General features: G+C 39.6%; 1 protein-coding gene and 1 long non-coding RNA gene across 4 annotated transcripts in view; one reads left to right on the forward strand and one right to left on the reverse strand.

Moving 5' to 3' along the window:
* Nucleotides 1-272: 272 nt before the first annotated feature.
* Nucleotides 273-21,535, reverse strand: part of LOC132978637 (uncharacterized) — a 44,332-nt gene continuing 23,069 nt past the window's right edge. The window contains exons 5-7 of one of the 3 annotated variants that reach the window (XR_009673962.1): nucleotides 12,274-12,441; nucleotides 1,223-1,791; nucleotides 273-970 (exon numbers count right to left, since the gene is read on the reverse strand). This is a non-coding gene — a long non-coding RNA (uncharacterized LOC132978637). Of the gene's footprint in view, nucleotides 1,792-12,273; nucleotides 12,442-21,535 lie in introns of all 3 variants that reach the window. The other 2 variants (XR_009673963.1, XR_009673961.1) reach the window with 2 other exon arrangements.
* Nucleotides 2,665-19,924, forward strand: LOC132978632 (myosin-7-like). The gene is made up of 38 exons (XM_061043881.1): nucleotides 2,665-2,825; nucleotides 3,679-3,887; nucleotides 3,983-4,126; nucleotides 4,506-4,662; nucleotides 4,762-4,789; nucleotides 4,867-4,975; nucleotides 5,093-5,185; nucleotides 5,280-5,343; nucleotides 5,426-5,524; nucleotides 5,632-5,735; nucleotides 5,831-5,969; nucleotides 6,068-6,186; nucleotides 6,266-6,415; nucleotides 6,516-6,686; nucleotides 6,795-7,104; nucleotides 11,962-12,041; nucleotides 12,232-12,437; nucleotides 12,860-12,983; nucleotides 13,167-13,303; nucleotides 13,725-13,980; nucleotides 14,060-14,302; nucleotides 14,482-14,658; nucleotides 14,754-14,899; nucleotides 14,983-15,073; nucleotides 15,185-15,574; nucleotides 15,656-15,782; nucleotides 15,856-15,974; nucleotides 16,056-16,252; nucleotides 16,486-16,669; nucleotides 17,035-17,200; nucleotides 17,277-17,401; nucleotides 17,502-17,810; nucleotides 17,896-18,099; nucleotides 18,192-18,488; nucleotides 18,580-18,684; nucleotides 18,783-18,878; nucleotides 19,576-19,710; nucleotides 19,800-19,924. Exons 2-38 carry the CDS (start codon nucleotides 3,687-3,689, stop codon nucleotides 19,818-19,820), a joined length of 5,823 nt encoding a protein of 1,940 aa, XP_060899864.1. The 5' UTR covers nucleotides 2,665-2,825; nucleotides 3,679-3,686; the 3' UTR covers nucleotides 19,821-19,924.

Below are 21,535 nucleotides of genomic sequence, written 5' to 3' on the forward strand. Positions count from 1 at the left end.
TTGAGCATGTTGTAATAAAGAAGTTCAAATTAATGATCGGGAAAAAACACACAACTCTCTCCCTAAGATATTCAAACAACAGAGGATGACTTTCTTCAGGGAGAAATGTGCTGTTCTGCTTTAGGTTAGACAAGTAGCTCTTTAAATGTCTCTTTAAAGGAATATGTTAAACATGAATTATGGTCTTCATATATTTTGTTTAGTTTGGTCCTTATAAAGTAGAAGTAAGTAACAAGTTCCTAACATCCTATCAATAATCAGTAATTATGACCTGTTAGCTACAGACTGTGGTCATAGAGAATAAAGTAATAATACGCACTTAATAAAGACTTATAAGCAGCCAGAATGCTACTAATTAGCATGCTAATGAGCAACTAGTCAATGGGAAATATTGTGACCTTCATATTAAAGTGTACAAACTTTTCTAAAGCTCTCACAGACTTTCAATCATTTAGCAGATCAGTTAAAATTTATTTGTAAATCACCAATTCATAACAAATGTTATGTGCAGACACTTTACAAAAAGCAGGTAAAAGTGCTTTCTCTTTGTTATATCATCTACAAAGACCCAACGTTAATCCATCATGAGCACTGAGCAACATTTAACAAAGTTACAGGGGCAAAATAGCTGCCATAAAATATTCACATTAATCAAAAAAACTCCTTCAATTAAAACACATTCTCTGTTTTTAAACAATCACTCGATTGACAAATAAAAAAACGACAGAAAGGAATATAAAGCTAAAAGTTAAACACATATTTAATGCTAAATGTCCTAAAGAATTATTGAGAGGGTGATTTAAATACATTCACGTTTATTCTAAAGCTTGCTGACAGACTCACCGTACATCGTCCTTCCACAGCAGCACAAAGGATGATTCGATGATGTCTGTTAGAGGGAGCCAAGTGATGGGAGCAAGCAGCTTGACACGAGGCTGAGGGTGGGAGCTCGATCTCATATGGCCCTGTCCTTTAAGGGATTAAGATATTTCATCAGATTTTAGACTCATAGAAAAACAAACACACAAACAAAGCTCAGCATACGCTTTGGTTTTGATTATCTGTCCCTCGTAGAACAACCTTTGAGCTGTGTCTAATGTACACACATGCAGGACTTTAAGTGTTTAGAAATGCTTCTGGATTAATCACACACCATGTAGCACATCAAGGTGACACCATTTGTTCTTTAACTCAGATTTGAGCAGCCGACAATTGGCCTTACCTCACAGGTGTCTGGATCAGAGGACGATTCCCACATGTACTCAACTGAGAATGAGAATTAGATCAACAACGTCAGAGCAAATTCAGATCAAGATTTGAACGCTCCGTTGGAAAATGGAAAATGCTCTATATTCCCATTTTACAGGCGTTATCGGAACATCTGCGGTGTCATCGCTAGTGGAAAGCAAGACGGACAAAACTATCCAAAAGTATTTATTTTTGTTTTTCCTTGAACTAGTGGTTGGTGCGCACATCCCATGTACAGAGGCCAAAGTCCTGCAAAAGTCCAAGTGGGCAGCCCAGGTTCAAATCCGACCCTCTTTCCATTTGAGTCTAAAAGCGTCTCTTTGAGTAATGTGCCATAAAAGACAGGGAAAAAGTTGCATGGACATCAATTAATTAAGTAACAACATGATAAACATGAAGATTTCTTGAGGGAGGTTAAAGGGTGTATTTTTAGTGTGATGCTTCCACCTGTTCCTCTTCATCCATCATGACATCAGACTCTGCACCGCTGCCCTTCTCAAGCAGAAAGAATCCAGACAAGAATTTCACAGGGTTATCTTTGTCCTGAAACAAAGGAAAGGAAACAATGCCATGACGACAGTGAAAGACACAAAGGGAGCAGAGAGCAGGAAAGTGATGAGTGATAATTTAAAGCCTCTGACCTTAGCTTTCACTCAACAACAGCTGCAGCTCTTAATTGTCTGAGCAGACGCGGTAGGAATGCATTTCATCACCTTTCACATGACTGACCCTGCATGAACTTTTTCTTTTTGATTAAGAATCGTAAGGTGACAAGTCCCGATGTTATCATTATGTTTGAAAAACAAGCTGCTGATCTTACTGATGTATCAGCCTCTGTTTAGGGTGCAGAGCAGAGACACTGACGTGAGCTTTAAGGAAGAACCTTCTTTTTTCAACTTAGTTAACTTTTTGTTTTCACACATTTATGAGAGTTGAAGCTGATCACTTGATGATCGGCTGCCATGTTTTTTATATTCAGCTCTGTTAAAACAAAATTAGCTGCTACGTTACTAAAACGTTTAAGCGAACGAGATCATCCAAACCAAATATGCACGCCCATATAAAGTTGAGATTGTTTGATATCAGATGGATATTACATCATTAGATACATGACAACACAATACAGCAGATGAAATGTTTTCAAAGTAACAGAGACTCTAATGTGTGAGATTAACAAGCACAACAATTAATAACAACGTGCATGTGAAAGTTGAAACTATCAAACTATTGCAGCTGAATCAAAGAAGTAGTGAGTATGAAATAACACAAATGACCTGTCAGGAGGTGTCATGAGAATAAAACAAGAGATACTTGATATCTGCCCCTGATCCCCACCTCTGCCCCCTCCCTTACTTTTTATTGTTCATTGTCCTCGCCTTGTTTGTCACAAGGTGAAAGCAACAAATAGCAGCCGTACATCCTGCCCAATTAGGAGACTGCTTTTTTTTAAAAATGTGAAACCTTTCTCCTGAAATTAATCCCATATTTGGCGGATAAATCACCTTTATTAGTGGAGGGAAGGCTGCTGTCAGCTGCAGGGCTCATCACTTCACTTGGTTCAAGGTTGGGAGTTAAAGGTAAGCAAAACATTTATACCCGTCCTTTGAGATAGAATTATGACATTTGAATTGACATTTTGCTGTTGTAGCTGTAAAAACAATACTTTTGACTCATCTGCCCTGATGAAGGCCTATATGGCTGAAACATTTTGGCATGTTTTTATGAATCTTTAGCCCTGATGAATAAAAGGCTTTTTATGCTTAACCATCTAAGTGTCTTCTAAGTTGGATTCCTGCACTGAAGAGAACCAGAAGGACGAATTATCAAAACTTTTTCAACACCCTGCAGCACTCTATGCATCTGCTTTTTGACTGCTGTAGCTGTAAAAACACTTTTAGTTTGATTCTTCCAACGTATCTCTGCAGGTGGTTTGTACTTGTAATGGAATAAAGCTTTTGTTCTGACATGTATAGAAATAACCCGACTGAGCCGGATTTCCTTTGGATTGTAACACACCCTTGGTAAAAAAAACAACTATTTTTTATTCTTTATGAAAAGTATTTTTTTATGACTAGAAAATGTAACCTTAACTTAATAGTTTATTTAAATGGTAGGTCAGTTTCATAGAGTTCTGCATCAGTTAAATCTGGTCGCTACACTGATGGCTAAGCTAGTCAATCAATCAATCTTTATTTGTATGGCGCCAATTTATTACAAATGTTATCTCAAGACCCGATACATAAAGACTAGGTCAAAGACCTTACTCGTTGTCATGTTATCTACAAAGATCCAACATTGATCCATCATGAGCACTAAGCTACATTGCATAACGACTTGAAACAATTCCTTTTGCACATCCATCAGTATTTATCCATAATGCTTAGTGAACGTTTTAACAATTCACTCAGTAGTAATGGTTCATCATTTCAGGTTGAAACATGGGTGATGCTGTCATGAGAGAGTTTGGGGCTGCTGCTTCATATCTGAGAAAGTCAGATATGGAGCGCCTAGAGGCCCAGACCCGACCCTTCGACATGAAGAAGGAATGCTTTGTTACTGACCCTGCGGTCGAGTACGTCAAAGCCACCATTGTCAGTCGTGACGGTGACAAAGTTACCGCTAACACTGAGTTTGGAAAGGTAGACACATCCTAGCTTTAGCAGGGGTACATATTTGTTGCAGTCTACCTTTGCTTGGTGTGACAGATGAATTGATGTATATTCTTTTTTCTCAGACTGTCACCGTGAAGGAGTGTGATGTTCACCCTCAGAACCCGCCAAAGTTTGATAAAATAGAGGACATGGCGATGTTCACCTTCCTCCACGAGCCCGCTGTGCTGTTTAACCTCAAAGAGCGTTACGCAGCCTGGATGATCTATGTGAGACAGCTTTATAACCTTAACATTTTCTTGTTAATAAGACTCCTCAACGTCTGAAGAAACTGTCCTCCATCCCCCTCTTTAGATTGAAGATTGAAGATTTTTGTTTGTCACATGCTCATACAGATGTGCAGTGAAATGTAGAGACTGTTCCGCAAGGCCATGCAATAAACATTCAAATTACTAATACACATAAATACAGTAATATAGAAATATAATGTAAAATTAAAAAATTAATATTTGAATATAGAAAATATAGAATAATGTAAACAGTGTAAAGTGTCCAGGGTGTCAAAGTGCATGTGCAGATTGGAATGTGTGGTGTGTGTGGATCATGTAGTCACAGTTCTGTTTTTTTTTTTTGTTCTTTACATGGCAGACCTACTCGGGGCTCTTCTGTGTGACTATCAACCCCTACAAGTGGCTGCCGGTCTACAACCAAGATGTGGTCGTTGCCTACAGAGGAAAGAAGAGGAGTGAAGCTCCTCCTCATATCTTCTCCATCTCTGACAATGCCTATCAGTACATGCTGTCAGGTCAATAATCTACTTTCACATTAATGATGTCCAAATATTCAATTATGAGGTCATTTCACCTTTAACACTGAAAATGTGTCAAATCTCTCCCGCTCACAGACAGAGAAAACCAGTCAATCCTCATCACGTAAGTAAGCCAGCCATTAAACCTCTAAATTTGATCTCAAAGGCTCTACCTTCAACTTCCTGTCTCTGTTTTCTCAGGGGAGAATCTGGCGCTGGAAAGACTGTCAACACCAAGCGTGTCATTCAGTACTTTGCCAGCATCGCTGCTGCCCCAGGTTTGAAGAAAGATCAAGCTGCTGAGAAGAAGGTGTGTGCTGTCATCATTTGTTAAAACTGGAAAACCACTTAATGAATTTATGTAAAGGCTTTTTCTTGTCAGTATTTTAAGGAAATCTGAAGTTGTGTCTTTAATGAACAAAATCAGGGAACCCTGGAGGATCAAATCATCCAGGCTAATCCTGCTCTGGAGGCCTTTGGGAACGCCAAGACCATCAGGAACGACAACTCCTCTAGATTTGTGAGTGTCTGTAGCTGCATTGAGGCAGCCTGATCATCAATAATGGTGGAATCATTACTCTTTCTCATAAGTGAACCTTTTGCTTTATTCTTAGGGTAAATTCATCAGAATTCATTTTGACAACCGAGGAAAACTGGCCTCTGCTGATATTGAAACTTGTAAGTAAATGCTTATGAAACAGATTTGAAGGCATCCTATATAAACTAATCAGAAAAAAAAAATAAACCTGTTGTCTCCCAGACCTTCTGGAAAAGTCTCGTGTGACCTTTCAGCTCAAAGCTGAGAGGGACTATCACATCTTCTACCAGATCTTGTCTCAGAAAAAGCCTGAGCTTCTGGGTGAGCATCTGACATGTGTTATTGTCAAGAGACATAAATAATGAAACTATAAGTACATATTAATAGAGCAAGATATTTGGACTAATATTGGTCCATTTCCTCCATAGAGATGTTGCTCATCACCAACAACCCCTATGACTACGCCTTCATCTCCCAAGGAGAGACAACCGTAGCCTCCATCAATGACGCTGATGAGCTGATGGCCACTGACGTTAGCTAACTCTTCAAATTCCAGTCAACCATAAATGAATGAATCTATCTTTATGATGCCAGTAGTACATTTCTGACAATTGATATCAATTTCAGGATGCCTTTGACGTGCTGGGCTTCACTCAAGAGGAGAAGAACGGCATTTACAAGCTGACTGGAGCCATCATGCACCACGGCAACATGAAGTTCAAGAACAAGCAGCGAGAGGAGCAGGCCGAGGCTGAAGGCACTGAAGGTGACCGATGGTCTTTGAAACAACCAGATGCCAATCCTGCTAAAATAATACAAAACAAGAGTAATGAGGAGCTTGAAAATTCCACATTTTCTCAACAGTTGCAGACAAAGTTGCATACCTGATGGGCCTGAACTCTGCTGACCTCATAAAAGGTCTCTGTCACCCAAGAGTCAAAGTAGGAAACGAGTGGGTCACCAAGGGTCAAAATGTCGCTCAGGTAAGAGATTTTTATGTTCAATTCCAGAAATAAATTCCAGATTGTTTTACTAATCAGTTTGAATGTATTTCCGTGTTAGGTGTACTATGCTGTTGGGGCGCTGTCTAAGTCAGTGTATGAGAAGATGTTTCTATGGATGGTTATAAGAATCAATAATTCTCTGGAAACCAAGCAGCCTCGCCAGTACTTCATTGGTGTGCTTGACATTGCTGGATTTGAAATCTTTGATGTGAGTTTCAAACAAAACATTCATAAAGTGTGTGTTAAGTTGTCTTTAAATCAAGGAGAAATCCCCAAGAGTGGCCTTACTGTGGACCATTTCATTACAGTTCAACACCTTCGAGCAGCTGTGCATCAACTTCACCAATGAAAAACTGCAACAGTTTTTCAACCACCACATGTTTGTGCTGGAGCAGGAAGAGTACAAGAAAGAGGGCATTGAATGGACTTTCATTGATTTTGGTATGGACCTGCAGGCCTGTATCGACCTGATTGAAAAGGTGAGTTAAGAACAATTCTCTATCAGGATTTCAAGTCCATTATAGAGGACCATTGTCCATTTTTAAACAGTGCAATGAGAACATTAAACTGTACTGTTTTTTTTACAGCCCATGGGTATCATGTCCATCCTTGAAGAGGAGTGCATGTTCCCCAAAGCCTCAGACACAACCTTTAAAGCTAAGCTCTACGACAACCATCTGGGGAAAACAAACAACTTCCAGAAGCCCAGAATTGTCAAAGGAAAACCCGAGGCCCATTTTGCCCTGGTTCACTACGCTGGAACTGTTGATTATAACATCAACAACTGGCTGGTGAAGAACAAAGATCCTCTCAATGAGACTGTTGTTGGACTCTACCAGAAGTCAAATCTAAAGCTACTTGCTACCCTCTTTGCAAATTACGCTGGAAGTGAAGCAGGTAAGAAAGAACTGGGTGTATTGAATTAATCTCCCTAGGAGATGTTAATCTTCTGTCATAATGAAAGCAACAAGTTATTTTTTTAATGCCTATTGATGCATAACAGTACAATGAGTTGGACTTCACCAGAAGTCAACTCTAAAGCTACTTGCTAACAACAGCAAATTATGATGGAGCTTATTTAGGTTTGTCTGACACTTTTAGCATAAAGAAATTTTGATTATGAATGGAAATTAAGTGTAAATTCACCCCCTTCATGTGTTCATTTGTTGGTGACTGGCAGGGGAAAACATGCTACAGCAACCTGATACATTTACAGTTTTCACAGCATGGTCAGGTAGACCTTCAAAACACACTTGGACACGTTTCAGTATCAAGCCTTCATAAGGAAGTCAAACAGACAACAAGACCTATTGAGAAATGTAAACTGGTCTACCAGTAAAAACTTGTCCAACTGTGTTTTAAAGGTCCACATGACCATGCTGTGAAAATAAAGGCATTTTATTTGTTCAAAAGAGAGGGCGTTTTTCTGGTTTTGTTTTTTTCTATGACTGCTTGCTGGCTGTGGTTCAGTGGTGTCTTTTGTCTGTCAACCGGAAGGTTGGGGGTTTGATCCTCAGCTCCTGCAGCCACATGTCGATGTGTCCTTCTGCAAAACCCTTAACCCTTAATTAAGTAATTGGTATGAATGGATTAGTTAATCCTGATGGAAGCTTTACATAGCAGCCTCTGCCATCAATGTGTCAAATTTTAAATTTAACAATTACCATTTTACCATTTTACAATTTAACCATTCCACAAAGCACCTCAAACCTACACTTTTTTGAGTCCAGGAAGCGCTCCTTCATGTTATACTGTATATTGTTGGGGTTTTATCTAGTCAAATTTGGTTATATTATTAATAATTATATTTAATTATTTATTACTATAAATAACAATGTTATTAAACTACATTTAATTGACTCGGGGGCACCATCCTGAAACCAGGGACAAATAACCAAAATATCACTGAAATCAGTCTCAAATGAGTTACTTAATTACTAATATTATTAATAATTAATAACTGTATTTAATAAATTGAAGGCGTGAAATCCGTACACAAAGCCCTCACACCCAGCTTATATCAAAATGTAAATACACCAGTAATCACAAACAACTGCTCTCTTAAATTATAACAGAATGTATTTAAACAAAGTTTACTACACACATAGGTGAACACGGCGATTCATCACAATAAAACAAATGCAGCAGCTTACAACAGATAATAAACAGAATGTGACGCCTTGTCAGTCTGGGCAGAATGTCTAACTATGTCTAAGGCTAGGCATAAAACATAAACAGGCATTAGCAAAGCTTTGCTACTCAAGGTGCATTCTTTAACAAAACAAATGAAACAAACAAACAAAAGGAGGAGAGAAAGAGAAGAGTATCAGGTGTAGAGGTGTAAAGTAACGAATTACATTTACTCGCGTTACTGTAATTGAGTAGTTATTTGCTGTACTTACTACTTTTTAAGTCGTTTTTAAAATCTGTACTTTTACTTTTACTTAAGTAGGTTTTCTGTTAAGTATTTTAATTAGCTACATTTTAAATCACATCCGTTACTGAGTAAAAAAATAGGCCTGCTATGAATGATTTTCCCTCATCGCACCAGAGCGACGACAGACAGAGAGACAGAGACCCTTGTCTTGGCTCGGGGCCACTTCAGTATAGTGCAGCACAGATAAGCACCTCCACTAGAGCGGGTCTACCTGCTGAAGTTGTTTATAAACTGATGTCTTATTGTCTGTGAGTCCAAGATGATTAAAATAAGTTGGCAGTGGTTCTTACTCTTGGGCAAAGAAATGGCTGAGGATGCTTTGCCTTTTTCTCACTGCAGCGTTCGCGACTACAATCGCCGCTGCAGCTCCGCGAAAGCTCTGAGCGATAAACACATTTAATTCCAGAAAGTTTTTCACAATAAAAGTCCCTAATTGCCATCTCTGTGATGTGCTTTTATTTTGAAGAAGACGTATGAGGAAGTTGGGTGTTATAAGCTGCTGCAAATTAACACATCTCAGATGTGTGAAAATAAATACTTCGAACCAAACAGACTCAGTTAGAAGCTTCAGTAGCTAATAGGTAAACAAACAGTGACTAAAACATCTAATATTTAAGCTCATAAAGGCTCATTTTAAAACAATAAATAGATTATCTTTCATCTCAGGTTTAGTTGCAGCTAAGTCAGCCTTTGAGGCTGTCTTTGAGACTAACCAGCCTTAGAATAATAAAACTAAAAACACTAAAATACTCTTTACACTTTTTATTTTTACATGCAGTGTGAAGATACGAGCATAATAAAGATCGCTAGCATTAGCATGCTAGCACAACAATGCAGCGCGTGTTGTTTTGGTTTCATGCTGGTGATCAAGGGCGACATCTGCTGGATCAAAAAATCGCATATAAAGCCTTTAAACATTTCCCTTCATAAAACAGCTGATTACTTTAACATATAATCCTTTATTATTTATTCAACATTATGTATATTTTGTTTTTGTCAGTGGGGTAGAAAATAAAATGTTTATCTGAAAAGATAAATCTTTAAGATTGGCCTTTAATTAAGGCGAGACACTACAGGTGAATAGGGTAAAAAAATTAACTCACAGATATCAACATGGAACTTCTCCAGTTTATTACTTATATCAAGGCAAATATTTTTAATATTACAAGTTTTCTGAACTGTTATGTTTAAATATGAAAATAATGCATTATCTAATTAAATATGCACTAATTTGCATACATTTCCAGCTGAGAAATCTGAAAATTGGATAAACCCAGGTTCAAGAATATTTTTTCATTTTGTTGACATATTAAAGACACAGGTATTTACCAAGGGGATTTTGGATATCTCTTTTTATCACTCCATAAATCAGAAAATACTATCAACAGACTTAAAAAAAAAAAAAAAAATCGATTTTCGCCATGTTTTTATGAACAAACTGTTATATAAATCAGGCTATGAATGATATATCAACAAACCCCTCTGTAAATACCTTCAGAATACAGATATTAAAACAGGAATAAAACTGGAAAGTTTGGTTTATGCAAGTGCTACTGAAGTGGAGATTTCTGTCTCAGAGTATGAGAAAAAAACTCATTTTGAGAAAACAGACATTAAAGATTTGTATTGTAAAGTTCTATAAATTCTTATTGGAAATGGCTATTTACAGACATAACGTTTTTTTTTTTACTCTTATTTTAGGGTATATTTTAGTATTAGTTGTGTATTTATATCAAATGTGTTTTCCCCTCTAAATTAATTTAGTTTTTTCAACAAACAACTTTAATCTGCTTAATTTATCCGCACACCCGCACAGACATAAACACAACCCTCCCATTTTGAAAAGTTCCACTCGATATTCCGTTATTTCCAGCAAGAGTCCAGCACAGCATCAGCAGTAAGCAGATGATAGATATAGGTATATATATATATAAATATATATATATACATATATTCTGTTATTTATAGGAGTTCAACACCGCAACATCGTTCCTGGACTCATCTTGAAGTCGTGTATGTTTTCATGCTCCTGCGGTTCTCTCTCTCTCTCACACACACACACACACACACACACACACACACACACACACACACAGACACACACACACACACACACACACACACACACACACACACACACACACACACACACACACACACACACACACACACACACACACACACACACACACACACACAGCACTCGAGCAATAAACTGCTACAGAACCCATGATTCTGTGGATCTATATTTATTTTCATCCCTGACTCGGCACAATTCGGACAAATGAAATCACAAAGCAGCTCATTCAATCGCGCAACATGAACAAGCAGCCACTGCTATGTGGCATGCGCGTCACTTTTAGTCTAAATCACCCCCCTGGTTTCCCATCGACATCTTACGTTCAGATGTGCTTCCCGAGGGGATTTCGCGGGGTAATGCATCACGTTATCAGAAACCAAACACAAGCCAATGGGGTCTTGGTACACATTTTACGTGATAAAACGGAACCACAGTGGATTACTGTTAACAAAGCTGCTAAGCTAAACAAAGCTAGATCAACATAAGAGCAAATCTTATCTAAGATTCCCAACTGATCACTGCAGTCTATCCTAGAAGCTAGGAAAGGGGATTCACACCTCAAGTCCTCAAAGGAAGGGAGGAACTCACACCTCTCAGACAGCTGGCTAAGCAACAATTATGAGGTTACACTCTCAACTGGAAAAATGGCTAAATAGTTGTCTCAAACAACAAAGAGCACACAAAAAGAATTAAAACTACTCAACTCACCAAAACACAACAACACAACTAAAACACAACTTGATGGCTGCTTTATTTGAAATGAGAAGTCAATGTTCAAAACAAATACAATTCTTTAGAAGAATTTCTTCAGGATAAAACAGGATAAAAATCAACAAACTAATTCATTGAGAAAGTCGCCTTGGCTGCGTCATTATGTTCAACAACATACAACACAAACTAAGTCACAGCTTGATGTCTGCGTTGAATAAACAACAAGCAACAAACTGAATCCCAAAAGAAAAGAAAAAAGTTCTCAAGACAAATCTCTTTAGAATCAAAACGTTGGATTACTGTGCATTTACAGTGCAATAAAGCTGGTTTTATTGAAGGCCTCACACGGGGCACCACTTGTCGGGGGGCACCACCCTGATTAAACATAGTTTAATGATACTGTTATTTACATTAATAAATAATTAAATATAATTATTAATAATATAATGTATAATGTATAAGTTTGACTAGATAAGACCCCAACAATATTATTTTTTACTTTTTCTTTAAAAATACTCTCTGTTAGTTCAAGAGTCGGGGGGGAAGGCTAAAGGTGGTAGCAAGAAGAAAGGTTCGTCCTTCCAAACTGTATCAGCCTTACACAGGGTAAGTTCAACACAATTCACAGTTTTTGTTAACTAATTGAGAGGTTCTTCTCAGATGTAAGACAATGTCGTCTTAGACTCCTTGACTGTATGTTCTTGTGTTTTTTTTGTTTTTTTTTTACAATTAGAAAGGAACCACATTGGAAATAATAATTGGCAATCAATGTTGTCCTCTGTGGTGCATTCAACAGGAGAACCTGAACAAGCTGATGACCAACCTGCGGTCCACTCACCCTCACTTTGTGCGCTGCATCATCCCCAATGAGACCAAGACTCCTGGGGCCATGGAGAACCCTCTGGTGATGCACCAGCTGCGCTGTAATGGTGTGCTGGAGGGCATCAGGATCTGCAGGAAGGGCTTCCCAAACAGGATCCTCTATGCAGATTTCAAACAGAGGTTTCTGTCAGATAAACAAATGGGTGACAAATTAAATGTAAAAACAGCCAGTTTCTTTAAGGACATGACAAGTTTACTTCTCATTGATTTTCGAAGACACTGGCATCCCGCTAGATGGACGGACACCATTTTATACAATTTAAACATTTTTAATATAAAAAAGAGTTTTGTCAAATGTGTTGCTTCAAAAACTTGAATATGAGTCCAAATTGAGTTGAGCTCTGGAGGCTACAAAGAACAAAGCACAATTGAGCCCTTTTGCCATGTGAGCATTAGTTATGGTTTTCAGATAACTTTTGCCATTGATTAGTCACCACTAAGAACAAGACATATACCATATTGTGATAGTATGGTATTCAGTATTTTTTGTATTCTGGTATTGTATAAGGCAGGAAATAACATATTGCTTCTTCATTAAAAAGATACCGTATTTTGAACCCAAGTTCTATTCCTGAGGGACAATTCATCGATAACAAAAAAGCTTCAGAGAAGCTTTTGGGATCCTTGGACATAGACCATAACCAGTACAAGCTGGGGCACACCAAGGTAATTACTGAAGAATAACTTGAAAAACAGTATACTTAAAATAGGGTATGACTGCATATATTAATAATGAAAAAAGATTTAGCCGTCATCGGGTAGTCATAAGACATACTACTTAATGTACGCCCAACCCTCCAATGAGCAAAATTGTGTTTGCAACTGCTAATGTCATCTGTTTGTAAAAAGGTGTTCTTCAAGGCTGGGCTCCTTGGTCTGCTGGAGGAGATGCGAGATGACCGTTTAGCTCTAATCATCACAAGGCTCCAGGCAAGGTCTCGAGGAGTTCTGGCAAGAATTGAATTCCAGAAGATTGTGGAACGCAGGTAAATACACAAAAATGGCAAAATTATAAGTATCCAACTAATTTCAGTGAATTGGGCATACAGAAGAGCAGCGGGATGGAGGAACCAGTGCACTAAAATCAAAATGGAAATTGAGCCTTTTTAGATGGATATTTCATTGACAAGCTACTGTCCTCTGGAACTCATTAAGTAAGGGAAACTAGCTTTACCTCAAGATACAAATATATAATTGAACAAATAATGCTTCCAGCAGCGGTCAAAGATTTTGAGTTAATTTTTTTCAAAGAGTTAGACAGTCTGCATTCTTATTGTGTATTAAGTCGCATCGACTAGCCAGTACTTTATATGCACAAATTAACTGATTGTACAAAACTGGTGAAGAGTAAATAAATAGTCTTAAAGTTCCTCAACACTGAAACCATTTATGTATCAATACATGCAGGGATGCACTACTCGTGATCCAGTGGAACATCCGGGCCTTCATGGGGGTCAAGAATTGGCCCTGGATGAAGCTGTTCTTCAAGATCAAACCTCTATTGAAGTCAGCAGAGACTGAGAAAGAGATGGCCAACATGAAGGAAGAGTTCCTGAAGCTGAAAGAGGCTTTTGCTAAATCTGAAGCCCGCAGGAAGGAACTAGAGGAGAAAATGGTCTCTCTTCTCCAAGAGAAGAATGACCTGCAGCTCCAAGTTCAGGCTGTATGTTTATAATCAGTCAGCATTTCACATGACATAAGAATCAAACTGTTGTGTAAAGGTTTGCCTCAACCTTCAATAGGAGCAAGATAATCTTGGTGATGCTGAAGAAAGATGTGAGGGGCTGATCAAAAGCAAGATACAGCTGGAGGCCAAAATCAAAGAGCTGACAGAGAGGCTGGAGGATGAGGAGGAGATGAATGCTGAACTTACAGCTAAGAAGAGGAAGCTGGAGGATGAGTGTTCAGAGTTAAAGAAGGACATTGATGACTTGGAGTTAACTCTGGCCAAAGTGGAGAAAGAGAAGCACGCCACTGAGAACAAGGTACTAAAAACATGAAACTGACAATGCGATGCAACACAAAAACAAAGTTATTAAAAACTTTAAAATTATTCACAAACCATGTTCTTGATCCAAATTCTTACCATCTGTATTAGAAAAGGTATTTTCTTGTTCTGTTTTGGTGAGTGTCTTACTAAACATTAAAACTGTTCATACAACAGGTGAAGAACCTAGTCGAGGAGATGGCAGCTCTGGATGAAATCATTGCTAAGCTGACCAAAGAAAAGAAAGCATTACAGGAAGCTCATCAGCAAACACTGGATGACCTGCAGAGTGAAGAAGACAAAGTCAACACCCTGACCAAGGCCAAGGCTAAGCTGGAGCAGCAAGTAGATGATGTAAGAACATAGAGAGTTGGTGTTTTAAGAAAAACTTGTAAAAAAACATTATTTTATAAATTTAACTAGAAAACTGTTATGACGATTCATCACAGCTTGAGGGCTCCCTTGAGCAAGAGAAGAAAATACGGATGGACCTTGAGAGGGCAAAGCGCAAGCTTGAGGGAGACCTGAAGTTAACTCAAGAAAGTATCATGGACCTGGAGAATGACAAGCAGCAACTCGAGGAGAGGCTGAAAAAGTAATTTGAACACTGCACTTAAAAAAATGACTGGATTTGAAAGTTTGTGTCATCGGTACATTACTCTTGTTTAAAATCCACAGGAAAGATTTTGAAGTCAGCCAGCTTAATGGCAAAATAGAAGATGAACAAATGATGACTGCCCAGCTCCAGAAAAAGCTCAAGGAGTTGCAGGTAATGTTATATAATTAGAAGAAAGTTAATGTGCTTATTCAGCTTGTGACATTTCGGAATTGCCACATTTCATAGCCATGTAATATTAGAATATACTTGACATTGCTCTAGGCTCGCATTGAGGAGCTGGAGGAAGAGCTGGAGGCAGAGCGAGCTGCCCGAGCTAAGGTGGAGAAGCAAAGAGCAGACTTGGCCAGAGAGCTGGAGGAGATCAGTGAGAGGCTGGAGGAGGCTGGTGGAGCAACATCTGCCCAGATTGAGATGAACAAAAAGAGGGAGGCAGAGTTCCTGAAGCTCCGCAGAGACCTTGAAGAGGCCACTCTGCAGCACGAAGCCACAGCTGCCACTCTCAGGAAGAAACAGGCCGACAGTGTCGCTGACCTTGGAGAGCAGATTGACAACCTGCAGAGAGTCAAACAAAAACTGGAGAAGGAGAAGAGTGAGCTCAGGCTGGAGCTGGATGATGTGGTCTCCAATATGGAACATATTGTCAAGTCTAAGGTCATCTAGCTATAAGTGTTGTATGTTTTTATATTCATTGTTTAATTAGTACTAAGTTGTTCATGTGCCTTTTTATTTCAGACTCATTTGGAAAAAATGTGCAGGTCTCTGGAAGATCAGATGAATGAATATAAAACGAAGGCCGAGGAGGGGCAGCGTGTCATCAACGACTTCACCATGCAGAAAGCAAAGCTTCAAACTGAGAATGGTATGCCTCATGATTTAATTACATTGTTCAGGGATATCAAAAAGTGCTCATATTATTCATTTACAACACTTAGGTGAACTTACAAGGCAGATTGAGGAAAAGGACTCCCTGGTGTCTCAACTCACCAGAGGAAAACAGTCCTATACTCAACAAATTGAAGACCTTAAAAGACAACTGGAGGAGGAAGTGAAGGTAGCAAACAAATGGTACCCCAATTTATTCAATTGAAACGTTGGACCATGAGAAGCATTAAGATGTTTTTTTACATTTCAGGCCAAGAATGCCCTGGCCCATGCAGTGCAGTCTGCTCGTCATGACTGTGACCTGCTCAGAGAGCAGTATGAAGAAGAGCAGGAGGCCAAGACTGAACTCCAGCGTGGCATGTCCAAGGCCAACTCTGAGGTGGCTCAGTGGAGAACTAAGTACGAAACTGATGCCATCCAGAGAACCGAGGAACTGGAGGAGGCAAAGTAAGTCTCTTTGAGATATAAAAATGTGTTATGTTATTCCTCAGGAGATGTTTATCTCCGTCTAGCAGATCAGCTTTTTGTTTGTGTTATGGTCTGACTAAAATGTAAGACGAACAAAAAGTTTGTCTGTTACATGACTGAGCAGCCAGTCATTGTTGTCGAATTTATTAAAATGTATCAAACCAGCTCAACTGCAAGGATCAATAAGTTGTTTGAATTAATTATTTTTAAAGGAAGAAGCTGGCAGCGCGTCTTCAGGACGCCGAGGAGGCTGTGGAAGCAGTGAATGCTAAATGTTCCTCTCTGGAGAAGACCAAACACAGACTGCAGAATGAGATTGAAGATCTCATGGTGGATGTGGAGAGGTCGAATGCTAATGCTGCTGCTCTGGACAAGAAGCAAAGAAACTTTGACAAGGTTGTATTTTGAATAGATAAGCAAGTTAAACTCAATAAGTATAATTTGAATGGGGTGACTGTGTCTCAGTGGTACAGTTGGTTGTCTCTCAACCAGAAGGTCAGGGGTCATTCCCCAGATCCTGCAGCTACCTCTCTAATGTGTCCCTGGACAAGACCCAAGTTGCTCCCACTGCTTTTGTGGTGGTGTGTCAATGTGCATGGATTGATTATTTAATACTGATGGACACTAGCAGCCTCTGCCATCAGTGTGTGAATGGATCTGAATGTGTGAAAGTGTGACCTGCTGTTTAAGAATGTTAGCAAAGCGCTACACAAGCTCAAGTCCATTCACCCTTCAATGAACCTTAAATATACATATTTCAGGTCTTGGCAGAATGGAAGCAGAAATATGAGGAGTCACAAACAGAGCTGGAGAGCTCTCAGAAGGAGGCCAGGTCTCTGAGCACTGAGCTCTTCAAACTGAAGAACTCCTTTGAAGAATCTCTGGAACAGCTTGAGACCATGAAGAGAGAGAATAAGAATCTGCAGGGTAAGGGTCAACACAGTTCAAGCTTGTTTTACAAAATAGTTTAAACCTTAGCTAATGTTAGATTTTTTTTTCTCAGAGGAAATATCCGACCTCACTGAACAAATCGGTGAGGGAGGAAAGAATATTCACGAGCTTGAGAAGATTCGAAAACAACTGGAACAAGAGAAGTCTGAGATACAAACAGCGCTCGAGGAAGCTGAGGTATGCTCAATGTTCTCAAGGTGGACTTTAGAGACTCCAACATACTTCAGTATTATTTATATCTAGTCCCTCTCTCTGTTTTAATCTTCTTTCTTGATAGGCCTCATTGGAACATGAGGAAGGAAAGATTCTCAGAGCTCAGCTTGAGTTCAACCAGATCAAGGCGGATATCGAGCGCAAGCTGGTTGAGAAAGATGAAGAGGTGGAGCAGACAAAGAGAAACCAACAGCGCATTGTGGATACTCTTCAGAGCTCACTGGATGCTGAGAGTCGCAGCAGGAACGAGGCCCTCCGTTTGAAGAAGAAGATGGAGGGAGACCTCAATGAGATGGAGATCCAGCTCAGCCAGGCCAACAGACAGGCGGCTGAGGCCCAGAAACAACTGAAGGCTGTTCATGCACATCTGAAGGTAAGTACTATATTCATAAAGAAAAATTAAAAACTGTATATGACCTGAAGTAACTAGATTAACAAAACAACGAACACTTATCCAGGATGCTCAGCTCCAGCTTGACGAGTCTATGCGATCAAACGATGACCTTAAAGAGAACATTGCCATCGTTGAGAGGCGCAACAACCTGCTGCAGGCTGAAGTGGAAGAACTGAGGTCTGCTCTGGAGCAAACTGAGAGAGGACGCAAACTTGCTGAGCAAGAGCTGCTGGATGTTAGTGAGAGGGTGCAGCTACTGCACTCACAGGTGAGAATACAGTATATGTCAATTAATTCTAGAGTATCAGTATACATGTACCATTTTCACAATGCAAATTTTGCCTATTTATGAACAACCAGAACACCAGCCTGATAAACCAAAAGAAGAAGCTGGAGGCGGACACATCCCAGCTTCAAACTGAAGTGGAGGATGCAGTGCAGGAGTGCAGGAATGCTGAGGAAAAGGCCAAGAAGGCCATTACTGATGCTGCCATGATGGCGGAGGAGCTGAAGAAAGAACAGGATACCAGTGCCCACCTGGAGCGTATGAAGAAGAACATGGAGCAGACCATCAAAGACCTGCAGCACCGTCTGGATGAAGCTGAGCAGATCGCCTTGAAGGGAGGAAAGAAGCAGCTGCAGAAGCTCGAGACCAGGGTGAGTGTACCTTTTCTTTTGCTAATTAAGAAAACCAATAGGTGGTTGAAGTTGGCTGACTTTTGCTGCATGTGCTTCCTACATCCCTCAGGTCAAGGAACTCGAGAATGAGGTTGAAAGTGAACAAAAAAAGGCCAGTGATGCTGTAAAGGGAGTGAGAAAATATGAAAGACGTATCAAGGAGCTTACCTATCAGGTAATAACATATGATGACTGAAATATATTTATGCCAATAAAATTATGTTCAGAATAAGAATATAATCACAACTATTTATTTTATGTTTCCTGATGTAGACAGAAGAAGACCGTAAAAATCTTGCTCGACTTCAAGATTTGGTGGACAAGCTGCAGCTGAAGGTCAAATCCTACAAAAAGGCAGCCGAGGATTCTGTAAGTATACATACAAATTCTAAGATTTTGTTTCTCAGTAGATTATGGGCCAGATTTTATGGATTTAAGGTCCCAAGTAAAGACTACTAAATTGCGTGTTCACTCCAAAAGTTTGCATGTTTGGTTGGTGGGCGTTTTGCGGGTGATCTACTAAGAAAATGTGCGTGAATGACAACAGGTGCAAACTTTGTGGAGGCGGTACTATTTAAGTTAGGTTTTTGCGTGTTTTACTGGTTTACATCACGGAGAGTTTGGACAGAAAGCAGGATGACTGCAAGCGCAAAATAGGTATTAGTGGGAGAGGCAAATAAACGCGCAATACTTTCGAGTTATAGGAGATAAATCTGAATATTACAAAGAAAATTTTGGTTATAAGAAAACCTCGGCATTAGACAGGGCCTCTCTTTTCTTCCCTTAATCTTAAGAATGAAGTGTCATACATTGCGCAGGAGGTGCGAGCGGGCGCTCTACACTTGCCGTTGTTGTGCACCAGACAGCTGGCCAGTGCTGTGTCTGATCAGACATAAATGCCCTGGAAAGAGGTATCGAAGACGGGGGTACAAACAGTGGTGAGGTACCCCAATCAGATAGCACATTTTTTGCTGGTGGTATCAAGTTTGCACAGGTTTTAAGACACGCAAACCTTTAGTAAATCTGGCCCAAAGTAGGTAACATGTGAGGTGTGTCTGTGTTACAGGAGGAACAGGCCAACAATAATCTGACCAAGTTCCGTAAACTCCAACACGAGCTTGATGAAGCTGAAGAGAGAGCCGACATCGCCGAGTCTCAGGTCAACAAGCTACGTGCCAAGAGCCGTGATGTGGGGTCAAAGGTCAGCTTAGTTCAACAGAATAAACATAGATGATCTAAAAACCTAGTGCGATTATCTAATTTTGACTGACTCATATTTGTGTTTTTCAGAAAGGACTTGATGAAGAGTGAAGCTCTCTAAGAGAGGATCCATTTCTGAGGCACCTGTGTACTATGTAACGGTGTCTCCCTAAATGTTGTTTGTTCAGTAGAATAAATTTACTCTGCATCTCAAACTGTTTCTTGACTTTTCATTTAATTTAGAGGTTAGAACACAGAAAGGTTTACAGACTGATGCAGAGCTGGCTAAACACTGAAGCTTCAGTGTCCACCACATGGCAACCTGTGTGAGAATCAACTCTGAGGAGGAGGGGGCGGGGGGAGACAGCTCTCTACAATGTTGTGAATTTGGACTGCAGTACCAATTTTAAACACTAGGTGTCACTATTACAAAGCCTACTGCTCCATTAAGTCATAAACACAGGAGAGAAAGAATATTTACACTCACTTTTTTCCATACCTCACTGATTGATGTTTCACCATCAAAAGGATCAGTTATAACTCAATCAATAAGCAAGTGTGTGTGTGTGTGTGTGTGTGTGTGTGTGTGTGTGTGTGTGTGTGTGTGTGTGTGTTAAAATGTGGAAAACTTGAATCTTAGCAAATATATTAATCTTATTTCTAGTCGTTTATTACTTATTTATTATAAGTCCAGATTAACATAATTTTGTAATACATAAAAAGTAAAAAAGGCCTAAATTGTTTGTAATAAGTAAACAAATAGTTGTGTCTAAAACTAGATGCACTCTGCACTTGGTCTTGTCAAGTGAATGTGGCTTTAACTATGTGTAATGAGATGACAAGAAATATACTTGCTAAGATTTTAGTTTTTGTAGCCTACGATGTCTGCTGGACAAAAACAAAATAAAATTGTCGAAGAAGTCATACTTTAATACTCCCAGGAGAAAATGCAGTTTTTAGACTCTGTTTTCAAACATGCTACACACACACATAGGCCATGATTACACACACACTCAAAAACAGGAACCTGCAGTATGATGGAGCGATGTCAGAGTAAGGGGCTGCACATGGAAGCCTACCCAAGGGCACCTTGGCAGTGTGCTGGCATATCTCCAACAACAATACCCAATTCCATACTTTGGTCCGACTGGGACTTGAACCCTCCTGTTTCCAGCCCAAGTCCCTACAGGCCGAGCTACAGCGGCCCTAAACTGTAAAAGCTGTTGTACAGTAAAAAGATTGATTTGACCTCCTTAAAGTAAACTCCTTCCGTTAGTCACACACTGATGGGAGAGGCTGCTATGTAAAGTATCCATCAGACTAATCCCAATCATACACATTAATACGCCGCCAAGGAAGCAGAAGGAGCACCTTGGTTAACTCCTTGTCTTGCCCGAGGACACATCGTACATGCAACAAAAAGTTGTGCCTGTATGCGTGATCGTGCTCATCATGCTTTTAACAGATGATAAATGACATGTTTTTGTTTGTTGTTTTCTCAGTATATGAATGAATGAATATATTCCTCATATGGCACTATTCAGACACATGAGCTGAAAATCAATCAAATGTTCCAGGATGTCAATTATCCACATCAAAACAGGAGCGTTAACATGAACCGCCCGTCCCCCAAATAATAACACTCCAAGAGGTAAGATACAACAAGTACCAACATGCCCCCCCCCCCCCCCCCCCCCCCCCCCCCAAAAAAAAGAAGGAACACATTGATAAACCAAACTAAGTCTTAGTTCATCGCTTCCAAACAGATTACATAAGATCCTGTTCATAAACCAACGGTCACATAACAAGTCTGAGACATTTGTCTG

The sequence above is a fragment of the Labrus mixtus genome, chromosome 8 (assembly GCF_963584025.1).
Source record: "Labrus mixtus chromosome 8, fLabMix1.1, whole genome shotgun sequence".
Classification (NCBI taxonomy): Eukaryota; Metazoa; Chordata; class Actinopteri; order Labriformes; family Labridae; genus Labrus; species Labrus mixtus.